We start from the raw sequence: 23,425 nt of genomic DNA, 5'->3' as shown, positions 1-23,425 counted from the left end.
CTATGGGCTATGTGGGATACTTTTCCAGATGTGGAAAACAGTCCCTACCGGGACTACTTTCAACACTTGTGCCATCTGAGTTAGTCGATGCATAACACCACACGGTCGTGTGAAATGAAACGCGGTGTGGAGACAGGGATAAGCCTGTAGGTTATGGTTAAATTTGAGTTTGTTGTTTGATTGTTTTGAGATGGGGTCTTGTGTAGCGCAGGCTGATCGAAGTCTTTAAGTTGCAGAGGATGTCCTTGAACTTCTGCTTCTCCTGCCTCTTCCACCTCCCCAGTGGTTAGGGAACTCTGCTGAAGGCTTTGTGTTTGACATGGTGGCAGGATAAAACTAACGCAAGAATTGTCTGCCATGCATTTGCCATAGTGAACACATACACTGGAATGTACTTCAGTGGTAGAATGTTTGGGGTACCGGCTCTGAGTTCAATGTCCAGTACACACACACTCACACTGGGTTCAATGTCCAACACACACACACACACACACACAAAGGAAAAGAAAAAGAAAAGCCAGCTAAAATCAATGCATATGTGGAAGAAAATATGACAGGTTACTTTTCTGTGTATATGCTATAATATATGAAATGTGTGAGAAAGGACTTGTCCCCAAACTATCCGTTACAGGAAAACACGATACATAGACGAGCTTATGCTATATCCTATGTACTATGTCTCACACCCTGTTAGTGCCAGGGTTTCCCAACTTATGTCTTGCTCACATTTAGGGTCCTGATAACCCTTTTGGGGTGCATGTCTATCTGTGGACCACAGATGTCAGTAGTACTCTCTCCTGGTGATCAACAAAAACGTGCCAGATACTGCGAAATGTCCCCTCTGGGGCCCAGATTACCCTCTAGGGAAAGCTCCTGGCTTATATGAAAGTACACTAGCCATCCACACAGAGTACATCATGTGACCATGTGTCAGTAGTAGGCATACCTTTTTTTGTTTTGTTTTGAGACAAGGTTTTTCTGTGTATCTCTGACTGCCCTGGAACTCACTTCTGTAGAATAGGCTGGCCTCGAACTCACAGAGATCCTCCTGAGTGCTGGGATTAAAGGTGTGTGCCACCACTGCCCAGTCAGTAGTAGACATACTTTTGTGGTGCTGAGGATTGACCTACCTTTAATATGCTAAACACATGCCATGGTGCTGAGGCACACCCCTAGCTCAAGTGGTAGGTAAGCAGTGTGCTAGGTACTTACTTGATAGTTTTATATTCTTTACCTCAGGTAATGGTGACCCTGAAGATGAAGACTTTTCTCCATCTAGCCAGGTCCCACTGGACCGGTTTCTCTTGGCCCACTGAGTCCCCTCAACTGCTTATTAAATAACCACTCTGAGGGTTAATATCAGTTATAGTTGTTTGGCCAATGGCTTAAGCTTCTTACTAACTAGCCCTAACTATAAAGTAACCCATTTCTGCTAGTTTATATTTTACCATGAGGCCTTCTTCCCCAGCGGCAACATGGCGTCTCCTTGACTCTGCCTACTCTTTCTCTCTATATTCTTTTGGATTTCCTGCCTGTCTTTACTCTGCTAAGTCAGTGGCCAAAACAGTTCTATTCATCAGCCAATAAAAGCAACACATATTTGTAGCATACAGAGGACATCCCACATACTAAGATGCTGGGGCACACCCCCAGCTCAAGTGGCAGATAAGGTGTGTCAGGTACTAACTCGATAGCTTTACATTCTTTACTGCAGGTAATGGTGACACCTTTTGGCAATAGGTACTGTTACTGCCCCCATTTTACGTAGGAGAAACCTAAGGCACAGATAGAGTATTGTCCCCAAGATTTTACTTCTAGTAGGTAGCAGAGCCATTCAGGCAGTGAGTCTACATTATTCTAACCTCATCCTTCCGATTGACAGGGAGACAATAAGTCTTCTTTTTGGTATAAAAGATTACAGTTTCAGAGAACTAGTATCGTTAATCAGGAATGGACAAGCTGTCAGAGCTCTTTGTGGCTGTCAGTCCTGTGGTGTGTCCCTACTCTTCCCTCCCCGTATCCTCCAGCGTGCTTCCTCTTCTTGCTGTGTAGCCTTGACTAAGGTGGCCTTCAAGGCTGTCCTGCCTCTGCCTCCCTTGTGCTAGAACCACAGCTGTGCATCACCATTCCCTGCTGTGCTCTGGTCTATCCAGCTGATTCATCCTTCAGCTCACTTCGCTTGAGGAACTGCTCTGACTCTAGAAACAGCACCAGGCCCCCGGGGATGGATGTCTAAAAGATAATTAAGACAGTCCTTGCCTTATGGAGCTTGCTACAGGAGCAGATAGAACAGTTACCATGTGATGGGGTAAATATTGCACTAAGGTACGGAACAATGAAGGTGAAGGTGGGGGAAACCCCACCCCAAAACTGCTACAGCCAGCATGGGAAAAGAAATAAAATCTCCAGGGAAGAAGGTAAGGTTGGGGTGTAAAAAGAGTGGAAATTCCCCAGGCAGATGAAGCAGGGGAAAGGGCTCTGGTCTACAACAGGTGCCAAGGCCTGGAGACATGAGCGTGCTTGCCTAGTGTGTACAAAGGCCAGAGTCGAGCCAGGTGGTAGCAGAAGCCTGTGGTCTCGGCCTGCACAGCAGCCTATGTCCTTTCCTGGCTTCGGCCCTGGCATGGAGAGAAGTGGCACCGAGAGGAAGCTCACCAGCCTTCAAGTTTGGTTTTCACAACAGAGATTCTCTGTGTGATAGCCTTGACTCTCTTGGAACTATGCAGAACAGGTTGACCTGGTCAAATATCCACCTGCCTTTGCCTCCCAAGTGCTGGGATCAAAGGTGTGCAGCACCATGCCAAGCACGCTTGGTTTTGTTCTTTGTTTTTTTATTTAGTTTTGTTTTTCACTACCAAATGCAGCTGTTTTTTGTTTGTTTGTTTAGTTTTGTTTTGTTTTTTGAAACAGGATTCCGATGTGTAGCCTTGGCTGTCCTAGAACTCACATTATAGACTAGACTCTCCTCGAACTTGCTGAGATATCTCTGCCTCTGCCTCTCAAATGCTGGGATTAAAGGTTAGTTCTACCATGCCCAGCTGAGTAAATTAATTTTAAAAAAGATTATTTTTGACTCTGTGTGTGTGTTGTGTGTTTTGTGTTTTCACCACAGTACAGATGCCCGGCAGATCCAATTTTTGATGAAAAAGTACATCATGTCAGTATTTGCCACTTTAGAATCTTACGTTAGTTGAGTAGAGAGGTTCATACCAGATTCTTGGGGAGGCTGAGGCATGAGGATTGCTTAATTTCAGGAGTTGGAAACCATCTTGGGTAGCAGATAATAAAAGAGAATAAATAAGTAAATAAAGCAAAAATAAAAGAGAAAAAAGAAGAAAAATTGCTTTTCTATGTTTTGGGTTTTTTTTTGGTGAGTTCTTTTATTTTTACCTGGGGTGTGTTTATTTGTTTGTTTAGATAGGATCTCATTAAGTAGCCCTGGCTGACCTGGAACTCACAGAGATCCTTTGCCACTGTCTCCTCATTGCTAGGATAAAAGGTGTGCACCAGCAAACTCCAATAAGTGCCTAATGTCTTATGCTTGATTAAGAAAACTTGCAAAGTTAGGGAAGCAGGCCTCTTGGCATTCTGGTGAAGGAAGGGGTCCAGAGACAGTTTGCTTCTGAGGACTCCGGACCCAATCAGTGGATCGATCCCATGATGGATTGATAACATGATGTCTTTGTTGGAAGCAGAGAGGTGGGGCCCAGCCTGAGGAAACAAGTTGCTGGGGTCTATCCTGACTATTTCCTATATTCCCTCTCTCTGCTTCTTGCTTGGCTGTGAAGTACATATCTCTTCCTGACACCATGATGTCATGGAGCCGCGCAGCCATGGACTGAGCTCTCTGAAACCGTGTGCCAGAACAAATCCTTGTGCTGCTTCTGTCAGGGAGTGGGTCACCACAACGGAAAAGGTTATTAATGCACAGGTTGCCTAGGCTAGCGTGAACTCACCAGTCCTGCCTCAGCAGCTCCAATGAAGGTTTTAAAATGGGTTAAACCAGGCATGGTGATGCCAGCTTTTAATCCCAGCACTCCAGAGCAGAGACAGGCAGAGGTCAGCCTGGTATACAGAGCTAGTTCCAGGACAGCCTGGGCTACACAGAGAAACCCTGTCTCTAAAAAACAAGAAAAAATGAGGTTACAAGGTGATCACATCTGCAGTTCTGATGGGTTACTCTGCTGATGAAGGAGGAAGGTTGGAAGGAGTATTGAGAAAAGGTAGAGGGTCTTTCGAGTTCCCTGAAGAGAAGGTGGGAGACGGAGGTGCTCTGGAGGAAGAGGCAGCTGAGTTGGGATTGAGGAGAGTCAGGGCTCAATATCCCTTTCTGTGGATGTAGACGTTGAGGGGTGAAGGTCCCCTTGGTGGAGTCATCGAGTCCAGCTGTGGGTGGGGTTCGAGTGTTTGTTGGACATCAGCAGAGGCATGTGGGTGACACCTCTAGCTTGGGGACACCGCCAAGATGGGAACTGGATCAAGCTGCTCTATACCTTCTTCCCACACAGCCTGTGCCCCCGCCATGAGCGTAAGGTGGCTTTTCCAGCCATCTGCTCTCTACTGGGCATGGAAAAGTACCCTGGGAAGGCAGCAGGGAGTTCTGCGCTGGACACATTCTGGAGGCCACAGCTACAGAGCAGTCATTTTTGACATGGGCGGAGTTCTCATTCCTTCTCCTGGAACCGTGGCTGCTGGTGAGCTCAGTACTCTCACTTTGGGGGTTGGTGTGGGGAAAGGGGAGGGTAGGGGGACAGACAGGCCCTGGATTCCAATTCTAAGCTCCAGTTAATGGCAGTGTTTGATGTGTTTGAGTCGGGGTTGTCTTGTCATTAAATTAGGGTTACTCCCTTGGGGGCCATTTTATTTCAAATTGCTACACCCACAGAACCATCTAGAGGCATTTTCGTAATGGAGGTTCATGCTTCCCTGATGACCCTGGCTTGTGTTAATGTGACAATAAGCTAACCCAGCACAAAGTCTGTAGTTTATCATTTCTAATCCTTAGAGATTAACTAATTTAAGATGTACTGAATGAAGGAAGAAGCAAATCCAGCCATGCGGTGGTGGTTCACTCCTTTAATCCCAGCATTTGGGAGACAGAGGCAGGCGGATCTCTGAGTTCAAGTCCAGCCTGGTCTACAGAGTGAGTTCTAGGACAGTCAGGACTCTCACCCAGGGCATATACCTAGTACTGCTAAGGGAGTGGCATATGCCACCATGTTTGTCACTCTGTTTTTCTAATATCCCATATTCTCCAATTGCCTGTTTTTAATATGTTACTAGGTCACAGAGTTCTTTTTCTGTAAGTTCCTAGTGTTTATATGTATATACATATATATGTGTGTGTGTGTGTATATATGTATATGTATATATATATACGATTTATTTTATTTTATGTACATTGGTGTTTTTTGCCTACATGTATGCCTTTATAAGGGTGTCAAATCCCATGGAACAGGAGTTACAGACAGTTGTAAGCATCCATGTGGGTGCTGGGAATTGAACCCAGGTCCAGTGGAAGAGCAGTCAGTGCTCTTAACAGCTGAGCCCTCGCTCCAGCCCAAGTTCCTGATATTTCTCTCTGAACCTTAGTAAGAGCCTTTTGTTATATTGAGGAGCAGCTTTTAATGTTTTTGAAGAATTATTCATCAATTTTATTTTATATGCATTTGTGTGTGCCTGCCTAAGTTTATATATGTACAGGTGTGTATGGAAGCTGAGTCCTCTACAAGAGCAGTAAATACTCTTAACTACTGAATCATCTCTCTGCCCCCCATCTTTTGATTTATTTATAATATTTTTGAGATTTTTTCTCTCTTTTGAGAAAGGATCCATACTAAAATTTCATTAAAAATACCATTAAAACCATCTGTGTTTTGTTTCCTTTATAGTTGTAGGCTTTCAAGTCTTAGGAAAATCTTTTCTACTCAGGAGGCAGAGGCAAGTAGATCTCTGTGAGTTTGAGGCCAGCCTGGTCTGCAGAACAAGTTGCAGGTCAGCCAGGGCTACAAAGAGAAACCCTGTCTCGAATAACAAAAACAACACCAGCAAAAGGAAATTCTTTTCTAACCAGGTAGAGTGGTTCACATCTGTAATTCTAACACTTGGTAGAGTGAGACAGGAGGATCACTGAGCGTTCAAAGCTAGCCTGGGCTACACAGAGAGTTGGATGTCAGCCTGGGCTATAGACTCATCTGTACCAACATCATTTATGGACTACTCAGGCTAAAAGAATATAAGAACGGCTGGGGAGAGAGATCAGTAGATGCTTCCTTCAGAAGCATGAGGCTCTGGGCTGTGTCCTTGGGATCCGTGTGAAAATGCTGAGTGTGGGGGGCCTGTGCTGCTGATCAGTGCTGGGTAGCTAGAGGCCACAGGATCCCAGATGGCCAGCCAGGTTAGCCTGATTAGTGAGCTTCAGTCAGGACAAGCTCTGTCTTGAAGGAGATGGATGTCATTCCTGAGGCTGACATCAGGGCTGTCATCCTGTCTTCACACGTGTGTAGACACATGCACACACATATAAATAAGGAAAGCAAAGGACACTTGCTGCTGTGTCCTCCATTTTCAATAGGTTTCAGAATTCTGTGAGTAGACACCATAGAGAAAAGCTCCTTGTTTTCCCAGCAAACACTTCTATCTGTGAACATATCCATGGGTGCCTGAGGGTGCAGTGGAAAATATGTACATGCATACATGCAGTAGAGCACCTTGTAGAGACAGACTGCTCTCTACTGTTTTTCTTACTTGGTAGACTATTTTGCCAACTTTTTCATGGTGGTAGGGTCTAGGCAGGTCTTGTACATGCTAAGCACACACTCTACATGGCAACCTCCCTCCAACCCCCTGCCTTTCTGTATGCTTTCATGTCAGTAGCCCTAGGTTTGCTCCAAGGGTTAGCAAGCTTTTCCTTTGAGGACTGTGTCAGTTTATTTTATGAGCTGTACCATCTCTGCCACAGGTAAGTTTCTGAGCTAGTCACCTGTGCAATGTTGTGAGCACAGGTATGACTGCATTCCAGGAAGACTCAGCAGGTAGGAGGCTAGGGTGCACCCCTCGTAGGATGCTCGCCTTGTGTTCAAGTCAAGTAAAGAAACAAAACCTGAGAATTCAGAGACGGATGTAGCCCCTGAGCCATGATCATAACTGACTTGCCAAGCCTTTATCCATATACATTAACCTTGCAAACTCTTTTCTCTACCTGCGATTCCATATGCTTGTACATAACCATCATTTGCTTTGTAAATATATCTGGAAGAAATTCCTGAAGTGAAATTATAGCATCAAACATACATTGAGGAATTTTGACAGAAACTGCCAAATTGCTTTCCACAGAGACTGTACTTGTTTACATCCAAGAACAGTACATGAGGGTGCCAGATTCCTGACATGCTTGCCAACTCCGGGACAACAGAAAGGCTGTGCCCTTCAGAGTGCTTGGAGGCTAAGGGAGCCTTGCCGTAAAGCTTTGCTGTTCCCTGCATGTGTGTGCTGCCATGACAGCAGTCGTTCTGAAGAATGTCGTTCCTTCTCTCCTTATACCTTTCTGTACTGCCACTCTCGAGGCCCAGGTTCCACTTTTTTAGAATAGGTGCTTCCAAACAGAAGCTATGAGCTGGAGAGATGGCTGGATGGTAGAGCGTGCCTACTGCTCCTGCAGAGGACTTGAGTTGGTTCCCAACCCCATGGCTCACAACTACCTGTCACTCCAGCTACAGAGGATCTGATGTCCTTTGCTGGCCTCTGCAGGAAACTCAAGTGAGAGTGGGAATGGCCCTGAGAAGCACTGTGAGTCTCTCCTCTTGATGTCAGAGTGACAGTGCAGCCTTCCCAGGGGCACCTGCAGCCGCCAGTGATGCCTCAGATCTGGGCAGTCACTCCCGAGATCCTCAGCCATTTGTTGTTGTTCCTTATTTGGTGTGTGTTGTGTCCTACAGAGTGGGAGGTGCAGAACCATATTCCTTCCGGAACTATACTGAAGGCCTTGATCAGAGACGGCGACAGTGGACCCTGGATGAGGTTTATGAGAGGAGAGATGACGACAGAGGCCTTCTTGGAAGAATTCGGGAGATTATGCTCTGAAATCGTGAGTGACACACATTTCTTTCCATTCTCATGTTTCAGGGGAGGGTTGCTGAGACAAGGTATGTAGCCCACAGCAGCCTTTACCTCAATCCGCAGCCCAAGGTGACTTTGAACTCCTGATCCTCCTGCATCTACTTTCTAGGTACTTGGGTCACAGGCATGAGTTTCCATGTCTAACTTTTTATATTGTTCTTTTTGCCTTGAAGGTACTAGCATTCAGCCATAAATTGATTAAATGAACTAAAATGAACTAAAATGAAAACCTAGTAGCCAGTTTTTCTATTTTTAAGCTATTGCTTCCATGGTGAGGCATTTCAGCTTTGAGTTTGTGTATGAAAAAATAGCTGTGCTCTTTACTGTAAGATACAACAGATACTGAAACACCAGCCCTCAGCACAATGACTTTGAGCCAAAAGCTTATTAAATCAATAAACATTGACCATTTTCCCTGCATTGTACATTCTTTTAAGCTTTTCATTTACAGTAACTTCTATAACCTTCATAGTTCCACTGAAATACAATTTAAAATAGAGTGGTAAGTTCCATGGAAGGACAGTGTGCTGGTGAACACCTGTGAAAGTGTGTCTAATGCTGCTGAGTTATATGCTTAAAAATATTTATAGTGGGCTAGCAAGAAGGCTCAGCCTGTGAAAGTGCTTGCCACCAAGCCTGATGACCTGAGGTCACTTGCCAGAATCAAATGATGGAGGGAGGGACCTGACTCTTGAAAGTTGTGTTCTAACATCCACAAGCGTGAGATGTCACTTGCGTACTCACATATAAATAAATGTACTTAAAAAAAAGATTTGTTTATTTAGTATGTGTATGTATATGTGTGTATGGGCACATACAGTCATGGGCAGCAAGCCTATGCAGTAAGATGCCAGGAATGAATTCTTGCCGGTGGTCCATGAGGGACCACATTCTAATGCCTACCAATTCTCCTGTCTTTTCTCCTGTTCACAGGCAAAGACATCTGTGCCCGTGAACTCATTTTTCTCTCTGCTGACCAGTGAGCGAGTGACAGAGCAGTTCCCAGTGATGACACAGGCCATCTCTCAGATCAGAGCAGGAGGCCTTCAGACTGCAGTCTTGACCAATAATTTTTATCTCTCCAATGGGAAAAGCTTTTTGCCCCTAGACCGGAAACAGTTTGATGTGGTAAGTACAAGGTGACGGATGTGATGGAGACAGTCTGAGTATAGTTTTAAATATTGCCTGCTAGCAGTCTCCTGTAAGTGGGTTTCTACTCACACAGCTGCCCAAGTTAGGTTTACACATAATACGTTTAAAATGATCATTATTTTTATTTTTTGCCTCTTTTTTGTTTGATTGTTTTGGGGGTTTTTGTTTGTTTGTTTTGTTTTTGTTTCTTGAGACAGGATTTCTCTGTATAGCCTTGCTTGTCCTGGAACTCACTCACAGAGATTGGCCTGCTTTGTGTGTGTGATAACGAGAGAGAAAGAGAGAGAGAGATGTAACACCCAATTCTGTGTTACCCCCTCGGTACAGTTCGCGCGCCACTGTACCTTACGCGAGTCGGACAAGGGCCTGGAGATTGAAAGAACACACAAAGAGACCTGGGTCATTCGAAAGGAGATCAGCCGAATGCCGTTTATTTAGCCTTGGGGAAAATCTTATATACCCCACTCCTGCCCAAGGAATTCCACCCAGGCAGGTGGGAAATTACCATATCTAACTGCTGCACAAGGACTTCCACCTAGGCAGGTGGGAAATTACCATACCAACAATAGAGTCAACAATGCCCTACAACAAATCACCAGGCAGGGCAGAGGGAGCACAGGAACAAACAGGATGCTTAGTCATCTGACCAGAAACCTTCCTCAAGGTGAGCCCCAGGAACAAGGGCAGACCCGGGCCCTACAGGTCCCCCTTTTATATAAATTATGACTAGGCCTGTCTTGGGTGGCATTGGACGTCAGGCAATACCCCTTACCCGTCATGGGAAAGCATTCAGGTCAAAACACATTTCCTGTCTTAGGTTGGGGTAGCCCCCCAAAAACCTTTCCCGTCATTGGCTCACTAGTCACCCATCACTTAGTTCAGCCAGATTTGTGCTGAAAGAATCTCTGGGGCAATTGCTAAGAGGACTTGCCACGTGGCAACATTGACCTGAGTTTGCCTTTGGCTCTGGCACCATGAAACCATGAAGATGATGCTCCAGCACATAGGAGACTGTGCCTGCTAAATAAGTCTGCCCAAATTGGAGTCCTTTAAGTAAGGTCTCAGCACTGGTGAAAGGAACCCTGGTATAGTAAACTAGAATAATCTCAAGAGCCAATTAGTAAATTGTATACTCCAGGGTCCATGAAAAACAGCAATAAGCCTTTACTGTAACCTAGCAGTGGACTTTAACCACAACCAATAGCAAAATTAATTCCAATATTCATTTGTAAATTTAGCTCAATTTGAATGGCCAAGGCATTTGCAACCTGCCCTGAGAGGGTATCCATTGTGCAAGCAGAAGCAACTGACTGACTAATGGAAAATCCAGCAGCTCTAGCTGCTCTGGCAGCCTCAGCAATGGCTGCATTATCATGGGATGGGTAGATAGGTCCTTAGCACTCGGACCACAACAGCTAGCTCCTCAGGATCCCAGCAACTCTTCAGTTGACAAGCCAGTATTTACTTGATCTCTTGGCTCTGTCCTGTCTTCAGGCTTCTAGACGGGAAAATCCACAGCACGCACCAGACGCTCAGGTACCCATATTGGATTGTCAGCATCCTGTGGGAAAACACAAACAGCCCCTCTTCCCCACACCAGTACAGGATCTGGACCATACCAGGTGCCATCTGCTAGATTCTTTCATTTAACATGAGGCATCCCGGAAGAATCTGGCCGCCAGTGCCGGTCAGCAGCGGTATGACATTGAGCATCAACAGTCAAAAAATTTAAAATGTATAAAATAAAAGACAAATGGTCTCTGGGGGTGGAACCATATTCCCCCTTTCTTGTTTTATGCAGATAGGCTTTGAGCGTACGATGCGCTCGTTCCACTATAGCTTGTCCTTGAGGATTATAAGGTATTCCCGTTTTATGGGAAATGAAAAAGTCAGAACAAAATTTAGTAAAGCCAGAGCTGGTGTAGGCTGGCCCATTATCAGTTTTTACAGTTTTTGGAACTCCCATGTAGGCAAAGGCCTGGAGACAGTGACTTTTAACATCACGTAATTTTTCTCCTGTATGAGCTGAGGCAAAAATAAGATGAGAATATGTATCCACGGTTACGTGAACATATTGCAAACGCCCAAAAGAAGGAACATGGGTAACATCCATTTGCCATAAATGATTAGGAGCAAGCCCACGAGGATTAACTCCCAAATGGGGAACAGTTAAAAGTTCTGTACACAGAGAACATTTTTTAACAATGTCAGTGGCTTGCTCTCGAGATATCGTAAAATGAAATCTTAACGACCCAGCATTGAGATGAAAACGATTATGAGCTTTTTCCGCGGCTTCATAAGATTCTAGACTAACCGCACAAATTTGGCGGGTAAGCTGATCAGCCAATGCATTCCCCTCGCTCAAGGGACCAGGGAGGTCAGTATGAGCCCGTAAATGCCCTACGTAAATGGGAACAGACAGGGCCCAAAGCAAAGTTTGAATAGCCAATAACTGCGTCTGGACTCGAGATACAGAGGCAATATAAGCTGCAGTTTCCAAAGGTGCAAGAATTTTGCTTATATACTGACTATCAGTAAAAAGGTTAAAGGGAATATCAGCATATTTCTCTAATGCCATTTGTACAGCGATCAATTCAGCCACCTGAGCAGATTTAGTATCAACAGGCTGAATATCAAAATCAGGAGGGGAGGCTACCACAGCTCTCCCTGTGGAAGATCCATCAGTAAACACATTCCGAGCCCCTGCCAGAGGCTGCAAAGAAATAACTTTAGGGAAACATACCGGATGATTTTTGAAAAAGGTGACCAACTTATCAGAGGATAATGATTATCAAACTTGCAGGGATTAGTGCATAAAAACAAGGTCCAATCTTCAGCAAAATTTTGTAACCAAGTTATTTCTGCCTGGGTATAAGGCGTAATAACCTTATCAGGTAACATTCCAAAGGTTTGCAAACTAAGTTTATACCCTTTCTGAATAACACAAAGCACAGCTGATGGGTAAGAGATAACAATTTTTACAGGTGACACGTGTTCATGTACCCATAGGATGGGTCCTCGCTGCCAAAAAACTCCATTAGGACTATGCTGAGAGGGAAAAATTATCAATAGCAATGGCTGACTATAGTCAATATAATGAGTATGAGCAAAGGCAAGCTTTTTCTCAATTAAAGTAATACATTTCCTTGCCTGAGGTGTCAATTCACGAAAGGAGGTTGGGTCTGGTGCTCTAAGATCTTACAGCAACCTCCATTTACTAGACTTTTTCTTAATAACAAAGATAAGAGTATTTCAGGGAGAAGTGGATGTCACTATGCATCCTGCCGCTAGCTGTTCTAGGAACTCACTCTGTAGACCAGGCTGGTCTTAAACTCATAGAGTTCCACCAGTCTCTGTCTCTAGTAGCTGGGTCTAGTTGCTGGGATTAAAGGTGCATGCCACTACACCTGGCTTTTTTCCTGGGCTGATTAACCATCCCTTTACCTGCAGGGCAGTTCCTTTTGTTGTGTCCTGACCTTCCATATTGAAAACAATTCCTTAACCTGGCTCCACCTTGACCTTCCTTAAGGGCAGAAACAATTAATTACCCTACCCATCACTTGAGTGCCACAAATGTCCCTGCATAACCAGGTAAAGACATTTAAATTTCCATTTCTATGGGGGTGTAAAACCTCTTGACAAAAATCATAAGACAAGGACCATATGCAATCTGTGCTGTTAAACCAGCATACTGTCCTTCACCAGTTAACTTGTCAAGGTTATGCTGGGGGAAACCCGCCTCGGCATTTTTCCATGCTGTCTTTTTGCAATTATCCTGCATTTCACCTCTCCATAACAAATAATCTCCCCCTGAAAGACAAGCCCTGCAAAGCTGCATCCAGTCATTGGGTATAAGGTTGAGTTCTGCAAAGGATTCCAAAAAAGCTATAGTGAAAGGAGCATGAGGTCCATAGTCCATAACTGCTTCTTTTAACTGCTTAATATCCTTAAAGGCCAAGGGGTTATGCTGCCTGACCTTCTGTCCTTGCGGATCAATAATTTCCACAACAGGATAAATCTGCCTCTCTCTACTTAGATTATTTAATCTGTTTTGGATCTCTCGAATTTCTGCCTCTAAGTCTATAGGGGCGGAAGCACTGGTATAAGGATTTGAAGTGTCAAGAAATGTATTTTGCGGTGGCGGTCTCATGGAAACATCTCTATTTGCTTCCTTCCTTTCCTCTTTTTCTAACTTCTTTTTATCAGTGCGATCTCCTTTTCTAAAATTTCTTCTTCCTGTTCTATATCCCTTCTAATACTCTTAACTTCCTGTTCCTCAAAACTCTTAATAGAACTCACAGATTCTCTACTTCCTGAATCTCCTCAAGGGTTTTGTTCAAATTCTCTAATTGCTTTTACTTTAACATCATCACTGAGAAGAGCATCTCTGACTAAGCGCCATAGCGAAAATATTGCTATGGGGAATTCTTCTGGCCCTCGATCTTTTAGAGCATTTTGAAGGTCAGCCTTTACCTGCTCCCAATCAGTAATATTAAAACCCCCTGCATGTAGAAACCAGGGACTAAACTCTAAAACCGTCTTAACGATCTCTTGTGCTGTCTCAACTTTAATACCGGTGCCTTGTTTCTCCAAAAGACTTAACAACTGGCCTGTTAACCGGCCCCTTAACACTGGAACAGAATTACTAGCACCCATAACCAATACACCCTCACCACTCAATTTCTTACCTGCTGGCCAGACTTCCGAGGGAATCCCTACTTCCCGATCTCGCAGATGGGTCTCCGACTGTAGTTGATGATCCCGGCGGTGCCTCCAATAGTAACACCCAATTCTGTGTTACCCCCTCGGTACAGTTCGTGCGCCACTGTACCTTACGCGAGTCGGACAAGGGCCTGGAGATTGAAAGAACACACAAAGAGACCTGGGTCATTCGAAAGGAGATCAGCCGAATGCCGTTTATTTAGCCTTGGGGAAAATCTTATATACCCCACTCCTGCCCAAGGAATTCCACCCAGGCAGGTGGGAAATTACCATATCTAACTGCTGCACAAGGACTTCCACCTAGGCAGGTGGGAAATTACCATACCAACAATAGAGTCAACAATGCCCTACAACAAATCACCAGGCTGGGCAAAGGGAGCACAGGAACAAACAGGATGCTTAGTCATCTGACCAGAAACCTTCCTCAAGGTGAGCCCCAGGAACAAGGGCAGACCCGGGCCCTACAGAGAGAGAGAGAGAGAGAGAGAGAGAGAGAGAGAGAGAGAGAGAGGAGAGGGAGAGGGAGGAGAGGGGAGAGGGAGAGGAAGTAGTAATGGAGGTAGGAGAGTGGATAGGAGAGTACGTGACTCTGATTTCTTCTTAGGACTTTTCGACGATGGTCCTGGCTTATGTTCTCGTTCTCTTTCTTTCTCTTTTTCGCTTTCTCTTTTTTGTCCCCAAACAAAAAAGAAACAGGGGGGCTGGAGAGATGGCTCAGAGGTTAAGAGCATTGCCTGCTCTTCCAAAGGTCCTGAGTTCAATTCCCAGCAACCACATGGTGGCTCACAACCATCTGTAATGGGGTCTGGTGCCCTCTTCTGGCCTGCAGGCATATACACAGACAGAATATTGTATACATAATAAATAAATTTAAAAAAAAAAAAAAGAAAAGAAACAGGGTCCTGAAGCCTGACATAGAAACCAGGCAGCCTGGGCCTGAATCTCACACAGATCTTCCTGCCTCTGCCTTCCAAATGCTGAGACTAAAGGCATTTGTGACCATATCTAGCAAAACAGGGCTCTTGCAATGCTCACAACCAAGTACTGATGAGGTGGAGACATCCCACATCAAAACCCTTACCTGCGCTTACACGCCATCATCCCTCACATGTCATGTGGATTCTGACTCTCTCTCCGCCTCCTGTCTGCTGACTTCCAGACTGGAACCATACCATAATACCTCACTGCTGTCCGTGAGATGGCTCTGTGGGTAAAGGTGCTTGCCATAGAGCCTGAGGACCTGAGTCCTACCTGCCTTTCTTACAGCATGATAGGTGTTTATGAAGTTCATAGCTCCTTTCCTTGGGGTTGGCACTGAGTGTGGCCCCTAGGTTGTGTCCCCAGGTTTTCCAATCCCTCACTTTAAGAAGGCAACATCATTATGTAACAACCCTTCCTGCTATAGTAAATAATCCTGCACCATCTTCTTTCCTTCAAACCTGTGCCAGTGAGCTTGTGGAAGCTGCACCTCTAGGCTGCTCCTCTCTCCCTCAGGTGGTGGAGTCCTGCCTGGAAGGCATCTGTAAGCCAGACCCCAGGATATACCAGCTGTGCCTGCAGCGGCTAGGCCTGCAGCCCCCAGAGGCCATCTTTCTTGACGACCTGGGACGAAATCTAAAAGCAGCTGCCAGCCTGGGCATTCACACCATTAAGGTAATCCTGATGTGTCTGGATTAGTCAGCACAAGCATGGCCCTGTGATCTCTTCCTGTTTGTGCCCGCATCCTTCCTTGGTGACTCCCTTCGAACAGTCTTCAAGCTTTGACTATGAAGTCTGTAACTAGCTGCTCATGACCTCAGTGTGGGAAGTAGCCAGTGTGAGGAAAGTGCCCTTTGACTGACAGACTGGCTGAGCAGTGCTCCTCTAGATGGAGGGGCCAGGAGCCACAGCCACAAGGGTCACTTTAGGTCACGGCTGTGAGGTATGGAAGCCATGTGTGTGGGGGCTCCCAGCCAAACTGAGTTATCACTGTTGAACTCACAGGCCAGAGACAGCTTCCGCTCCAGCCCAGCCTTCGGCCCTCTCTACAAGTATGATACGGGCTTTTTTGTTTGTCCTTTTGATTTAGATAGTCTTTTTGTATCCCAGGCCAGCCTTGAACTCCAGATCCTGCTAGTGTAACTTCCCAGATTGTAGGGTGTGTCACTATCCTGACCTCTTGAGAACCTATGGATGGTACTCTCCTGTGAAGGCAAGGCTTGGGATTAGATGGAAGAGGAAACTCATTGTGTTTCCGCTGAGCTGAGCAAAGGCTCCAGAGGCCATTGTCTGAGAACTGACTTCTGGGCATTTCCCTCTAAGACAGTGGTTCTCAACCTATGGGTCACAACCCCTTTGGGGGGCTCGAATGACCATTCCTGAAGGGTTGTGTATTAGATATTTACGTTATGATTCATAACAGTAGCAGAATTACAGTTATGAAGCAGCAATGAAAATTTTATGGTTGGGGTCAGCACAACATGAGGTATTAAAGGGCCACAGCATTAGGGAGGTTGAGAACCACTGCTCTCCAAGGGGTGGTCCTCTTGGAGACAGGCAGGCTGAGGGCCAGACTGATTGATGGGCACAAGTTGTGATTTTTCCTGAAACCAGGTTGGCCAACCCGAGGCAGCAGTGAAGGAGTTGGAAGCTCTTGTAGGTCTCCCGTTGTGTGTGGGTATTCCCAACACTCGTCCTGTGAGGAAGACCATGGAGATTCCAGAGGATGCCTTGGAGAAGTACCTGAAGGGCTCGCTGGGGACCCATGGCACTGGTAGGGCAGCTTTCCTGTTAGGGGACTCTCTCCACACAGTGTGGTTGTCGCTGCCCCACCCTGATGGACTATGCAGTGCTCTTCTAGGTGTCCCCTCACCACAGGCCTCCATTTCAGAGTCTGGTGGGGCTGGCTTTGCCTCAGACTAGCCACTGAGGAGGACGGAGCTTGGAGATGCGTTGTGTTCAGTGAGCGAGTCTGACTTTTTAGACAATAGTCTGTTTTGAGATGGTGACTTATGTTATATGATTTTAGAGACTGGAAATCTAGTCAGGCAGTGGTGGCGCATGCCTTTAATTCTAGCACTCAGGAGGCAGAGGCAGGTGGCTGTCTGTGAGTTCGAGGCCAGCCTGGTCTACAAGAGACTGGGAATCTAGCTCAGTGGTAGAACACTCGCCTAGCGTGGGTGAGGTCCTGATTTTGTTCCCAGTACCACCAAAAAAAGAAAAGGCTGCATTATTTAAAATGCGGCAAGGCGACTCCTCTTCCCAGCTCCTCTCGCTCTCTATTTTACCCTCTGAAAGAAGGCATCCCAGAACTTTTGAAACACTCCTGGTGAGTCCTTCCCCCAACTTGGTCCTGTCAAAAGCTCTTATTTATAACTTCACAGCATGCTATTTTCTAGCCTTGTTCCTGGCAGCACACCCCCAGAACTGAAGACCTCTCTAGACCATGCCAGCCAGTGGCCAACTCCCGTGTCTGCTCACTCTCCTGCCAAGCAGAACAAATCTTACTATGAAGTGGAGAGTTTTTGAGATCTGCCTCTTCCAGGAGCCTGCAAAAGAGCTGCAGAACTTAGCCTCAAGACTGGGAAAGTGTGTGTCCTGTAGGCAGCTTTGGTGCCACATGACTCCTGTCAGCTGTCATGTCAGTGTCAGACATGGTTTGGAAGAGCATGCATGAGGGACATACAAGAGCACTTCTTAACTCAGGCATAGAACATTCTATGGGGTCAGATGTGTGGCCATGACAGCTAGGATTGAGATACAGAACCCAAGGGCATGTTTTCACCAGCCAGGAGTTGGCAACAAGCTATACACCCATACGAGAGAAGAGGTGACCATTGTGTTAAGGAAGTGGCCTTTGCTGTCCTGTAACAGTATGTGGCTCTGAGTGTTTAAGCCTGGGGCTCATTCATTGTTTCTGGGAGGGGGAGAGTGGCGTCTCTTGCTGGGAACCATACAGGAGGAAATCATACCTCCCAGAGGCACACTGCACTGGGAGAAGGGATTCCCACCGGTTAGGATCTGGGTTCTGGCTCCCTTTTGAGTGTTCTGTATTGTCAAACCTGTAGGCCCCATGGAGCTCCTGCAGTTTGATCATGGACAGTCAAATCCAACTTATTACATCAGGCTGGCTGATCGTCAGCTGGTTCTGAGGAAGAAACCCCCAGGGACCCTCCTTCCCTCTGCCCATGCCATAGAGAGGGAGTTCAAGTAAGTTTCTGGGTGAGGGGAGCAGAAGGTGACTGGCCAGCTGGTGTCCCCAGCACACAAGCTCAGTCCTAAACTGTCAAGTCAGTTTCTGTGCGACTGCTCTGAAGTCTCTCTCCTTTAAACATTCCATATTTGTGTGTGTGTGTGTGTGTGTGTGTGTGTGTGTGTACATGAGTGTGGGTTCCCATGGAGACAAGAGGAGGGTGTTGGGTCTCTTGGAGCTGGAGTTACAGGTAGTTGTAAGCTGTTGTGTGGGTATTGGGAGCTGACTTGATCCTCTGGAAGAACATAGCAGTGCATGCTCTTTATTTTATGTGTATGTCCGTTTACCACATGCCCATGGAAGTCAGAAGGTGTGGCTCCCCTGGAACTGGAGTTGTAGGTGCTTGTGAACTGCTGTGTAGGTGCTGTAAATTGAGTTCAGGTCCTCTGGGAAAGTAACTAGTGCTCTTAATACCATGCCACCTTTCTAGCCTCACCCACCCCCTGAGACAGGGTCTCACTGTGTATCCCTGACTCACTGGCTTTATAGACCAGGTTGGCCTTAAACTTATAGCGATCCACCTGCCTTTGCCTCTTACGTACCCACTGCCCTGAAGCTTTTAAAACTATAATTATCAATTTCCACCAGACGAGAACATGTTGTCTCCTTTTGTTCTGCCTCTGGTTTAATAAGGAGGTCTCACTGTTGCCCGGACTCGTCTCTAACTCCTGCATCCAAATGATCCTCATGCCTAAACCTCCCAAATACCCAATTTTTCTTTTTTTCTTTCTTTCTTTCTTCCCTTTGTAAGACAGTCTCATATAGCCTGTGCTGGCATCAGACTTACCCAAAGATGACCCTGAACTCCTGATTCTCTTGCCTGTGCCTCACCAGTGGGATTGAAGGGGTGCTCCATCACTCCCACTCTTTTTACTTTAAATTATTCTTTTTTTTTGCTTTGATTTTTTGAGACAGGGTTTTTCTGTAGCTTTGGATTCTGTCCTGGAACTTGCTCTGTAGACGACCAGACTGGACTCGAACTCACAGAGATCCTCACCTGTCTCTGCCTCCCGAGTGCTGGGATTAAAGGAGTGTGCCACCACCGCCCAGCTAATTTTAATTTATTTCAATTAATTATTTGTATGCGGGGTGTGCATAAGTGTGTACATGTTTATATGTGTACACGTGGAAGGGAGAGGCCAACCTTGGGTGTGGATCCTCACTATCCATTTAATTTTTGACATGATCTCTCACTGGGATCTAGGCTCAGTGACTAGGATTGGCTGACTGGCTGATAAACCCCCTGGACCACCCATCTCCCCCTCCCCATTCTGGGATTACCAGCATGCACCTTTATGCTGGACTTTATGTGTGGGTGCCAGGATTTGAACTCAGGTGCTTACAGTTATGCAGCAGCCATATATCTGACTGAGCTGACTTCCCAGCCCTTTTAAACAGAAGTTTGTTTGTTTGTTTGTTTGTTTGTTTGTTTTTTCCTGGGCAGGATTTCTCTGCTGCACAAGTCTAGTGAACTGTGTTCACTCCCTGGAACCCACATAAAGGTGGAAGAAGAGAGCCACCCCCCACAGAGCTGTCCCCTCAGAGCTGTCCCCACAGAGCTGTCCTCTGACTTCCGCATTCATGCTGTGGCACATGCGTCCCCACATCGTGTATACATACATACACAATAATGGAGAAATGGTCTTAAATGTTCTTACCATGCGCTCTTGCAGCCATGGTCTCTAGGTTGCTCAGGTCAGCTTCCCTAGTAGCCAGGATTACAGGCCTGTGCCACCAGGACAGTTTAAACACGTAATACAGAATTCTAGCTCCAGATCTCTGAAAGAGGAGGGGCAAACCCACTAGAAGCCTAGACTGGAGTCTCTCAAGAAAGACTTCCTCCTCTTTCCCCTGCAGTGCAGAGTGCATGAGAAAGGGCAAGTTTGGGGCCCAAGGAGAATGTGATGTCCTGGCCTCTTTTTTTTTTTTCTGGTTCCTGATTTTTGATGCTGGGTCATGGGCGCATACCTGTGCTTGATGTGGTCTTCCTTCCTTTCTCCTTCCCTCCCTCTTTCCTTCCCTCTCTTCCTTCTGCCACAGTGGGGATGAATCCCTGGGCCTTTGTATGCCTGGTGAGCCTCCTACCACTGAGATACAGCACCACCTCCACCATACTATTTTAAATTTATTTTTATTGCATATGTTATGCATTTTGCATATGTATGATATGTGCACACATGCGTTTGGTGTGCCTGTACATGTTCTTATATATGGAGGCCCAAGGTCAAAGTCAGGTGTCTTGTCTCGGTCACTCCCCACCTTTAAGTGTATGGGTGTTCTGCCAGCACACATGTCTGTGCACTCCTTGCATGTAGTGCCTACAAAGAAGGTGTTGGATCCTCTGGAACTAGAGTTCCAGAAGGTTGTGAGCTGTCATGTGGGTGCTGGGAACCACACTTGAGCTGTCTGCAAGAACAGACAGTGCTCTTAACTACAGAGCTATCTGGGTTTTTTTTTTGTTGTTGTTGTTTTGTTTTGTTTTGTTTTTTGAGACAAGGGTCTTACTATATAGCCCTGGATGGCTTGGAACTCACTATGTAGACCAGGTTGGCCTCAAACTCAGAGATCGGCCTGTCTCTGCCTTCCCCTTCCAAGTGCTGGGACTACAGGTGTGCACTGCCCTGTGGCTTATCCACCTTTGACATAAAGGTCTCCCAGTAAACCTGAAGTCATGCCTGTCCGTGAGGTCAGCAATCTGCCTGTCTTCACCCCAGGCACACTCCCAGACTGGGGTTATAGACACATGCTGCCATGCTCAGGTTTTCACGTGGGTGCTGGGGGTTTGTGTGGCAGGCACTTTACCAACTGAACTCACCCAACAATGAATTATTTCTTAAATAAGAAAAGCAATTGCCCACGATGATGTGTTTTCATTTGTTCTGGCAGGATAATGAAAGCCCTCGGGAATGCTGGTGTCCCTGTCCCCACTGTCCTTGACCTCTGTGAAGACTCAAGGTAAAGACCTGTGTATTTTGCCGTGTGTCCTCAGACTACAGGAGAGAAAATCCCATTTACTAACTCAAGAGTCTGTTCCTTAGAGCTGAGAAAATCAACTGCAGCACCTCCCCCAGAAGTTCTAACATCCTGTCACACAGAAAGCACAGCCACATCCAAAACAGCTTTCTTAAGATTCCAAAAAACATACCCACTTAGCTGGCTGTGGTACAGTGTAATCCCGGCACTAGGGGCCCAGAGGCAAGAGTCTACATCGAGAGATCCCTCTCTTAGTAAACAGTATATACACCATACACACACACACACACACACACACACACACACACACACACACACAGTCCAATGAGTTTTATGTTGCTTGCTTTTGTTCTTTTTTTGTTGTGGTTTAAGATTGTTTCTTTGTTTTTTTGTTGAGACAAGATCTCTATGTAGCTTTGGCTGTCCTGGAACTATGTAGACTAGGCTGGCCTTTGCTTCTTGAGTGCTGGGATTAAAGGGGTGTCTGTCTGTCTTTGAGACAGTTATATCCAAGGATGATTTTGAATGGCTGATCTCTGCTTGAACCTCCTGAGTGCTAGGGTTACAGCATGCAGCACACAGCCTGTTTACGTGGTACTGGGACAGACCAAGGCTTTGTATATGCTAAGCAAGCATGTTCATTCCTACTAAGCTGATCCCCCAGTTGAGTCTCTCTTTCTTCTTAATTTTTGATTAGGAAGATTTTCAAGCGTGTAGAACAATTGAAAGAAAACACAGCACTGGAAACATCTATTTATACTTTGGATTACTATGTTGTTAATATTTGCCACATGTTCTTTTCATATATACGGAGTAATTTACATGCCTGTTTATTTAGTTTTTGAGACAGGCTTTTACCATGTAGCCCAGGCACACTTCTAATTCATAATTCTTCTGCCTCAGCCTCTACAGTGTTAGGATTACCACAACTGACTCCCAAGAATGTGTATGCAGGTTCGTGAACATGAATGCATATGTATGTGTGTGCATGTAGAAGCTATGCTTGGGTGTGGTTCCTAAAGAGCCATCTTGTTTGACAAAGGTTCTGTCACTGGGATCTAAAGCTCTCTAGGCTGGCTGGAAAGCCCAGTGATCTGCCTTGTCTGCCTCTCCAGAGCTGCAGTTGCTAGTGCATACCACCACCCCTGTCTGGGGTTTTTGTTTTGTTTTGTTTTGTTTTCTGTGAGCTCTGGGGATCAGATTCAGATCCCCATGCTGTGTGCAGCAAGTATTTTACTGACTGAGCCATCTCCCTAGCTCTTCCGGGATGCGTTTGATAGAACTGTAGAGGGGGCTCAGCGGTTAAGGGCATTTGCCAGTCTCACAGAATACTTGGGTTCTATTCCTAGTATCCACACAGCAGCTCACAGCTCTAACCCCAGTTCCAGGCGATCCAATGTCCTCTTCTGGCCTCCACGACACACATGTGCTGCACAGACATACATACAGGCAAGACACCCACACACATCAAAAAACAAAAAAGAAGAATATGTTTCAAGTCAGGGTAAACACAGAATAATTTTTAGAACCACTTTTTAGAGCAGTAAAATATTTTCTAATCATGACTAAAAGATGGCTAATAAAGTGGCAGCAAGGGAGCTGGAGAGATGACTCATTGGTTAAGAGCACTGGCTACTCTTCCAGAGGACCCAGGTTCAATTCCCAGCAACCACATAGCAGCTCATAACTGCCTGTAACTCCATTTTCAGAGGATCTGACACCTTCACACAGATATACATACAGACAAAACATGAATGCACATGCAATAAAAATAAATTTTAAAAAATAACATGATAGCAAATTACCTGAACACCATTGTAGCACAAATAAGAAAAACTCAGAGACAGATATTGGGGTTCATTCTGAGGATCAGAAAAATAAAGCAGCCAAGTCACTAGAGAGCTCTTAGCTTTATGAAATCTTCAGACTAAAAAAGAGTGAGTTCCTGTCTCATTCTGCCTTACATTCCTCTCTAATGCTGGGATTAAAGGCGTGCACCACCACCGCCTGGCCTCTATGGCTAACTAGTGTGGCTGTTTTGCTTTCTAATCTCAGGCAAACTCTATTATGAAAATACAAATGAAATATCACTACACACCACAAGGTGGTACATGTGCCTTCAGTGCCTTTAAGTAAGGGTGCAGATAGCGTCAGGAACAAGGAGGAATGTCGAATAGCTGCCCTTGTATGAGTAGATCTAGACCAGGACCTCTGTGTATTTGTTCTCTT

At 45.7% G+C, this 23,425-nt stretch overlaps 1 protein-coding gene across 4 annotated transcripts in view; it reads left to right on the top strand.

Annotated features, from left to right (window-relative positions):
- The window catches only part of Acad10 (acyl-CoA dehydrogenase family member 10), a 41,246-nt gene that overhangs the window by 261 nt on the left and 17,560 nt on the right, over positions 1–23,425 (top strand). For all 4 annotated transcript variants that reach the window (XM_038345496.1, XM_038345497.1, XM_038345499.1 and 1 more), the window contains exons 2-8: positions 4,509–4,694; positions 7,938–8,086; positions 9,052–9,246; positions 15,487–15,645; positions 16,585–16,744; positions 18,039–18,180; positions 21,110–21,178. In XM_038345496.1, coding sequence (XP_038201424.1) covers positions 4,523–4,694; positions 7,938–8,086; positions 9,052–9,246; positions 15,487–15,645; positions 16,585–16,744; positions 18,039–18,180; positions 21,110–21,178 — 1,046 coding nt within the window. In that variant the 5' untranslated portion in view covers positions 4,509–4,522. The remainder of the gene's footprint in view (positions 1–4,508; positions 4,695–7,937; positions 8,087–9,051; positions 9,247–15,486; positions 15,646–16,584; positions 16,745–18,038; positions 18,181–21,109; positions 21,179–23,425) is intronic.

The sequence above is a fragment of the Arvicola amphibius genome, chromosome 10 (assembly GCF_903992535.2).
Source record: "Arvicola amphibius chromosome 10, mArvAmp1.2, whole genome shotgun sequence".
Taxonomy (NCBI): Eukaryota; Metazoa; Chordata; class Mammalia; order Rodentia; family Cricetidae; genus Arvicola; species Arvicola amphibius.
This window is presented reverse-complemented; position numbering and strand designations above follow the sequence as displayed.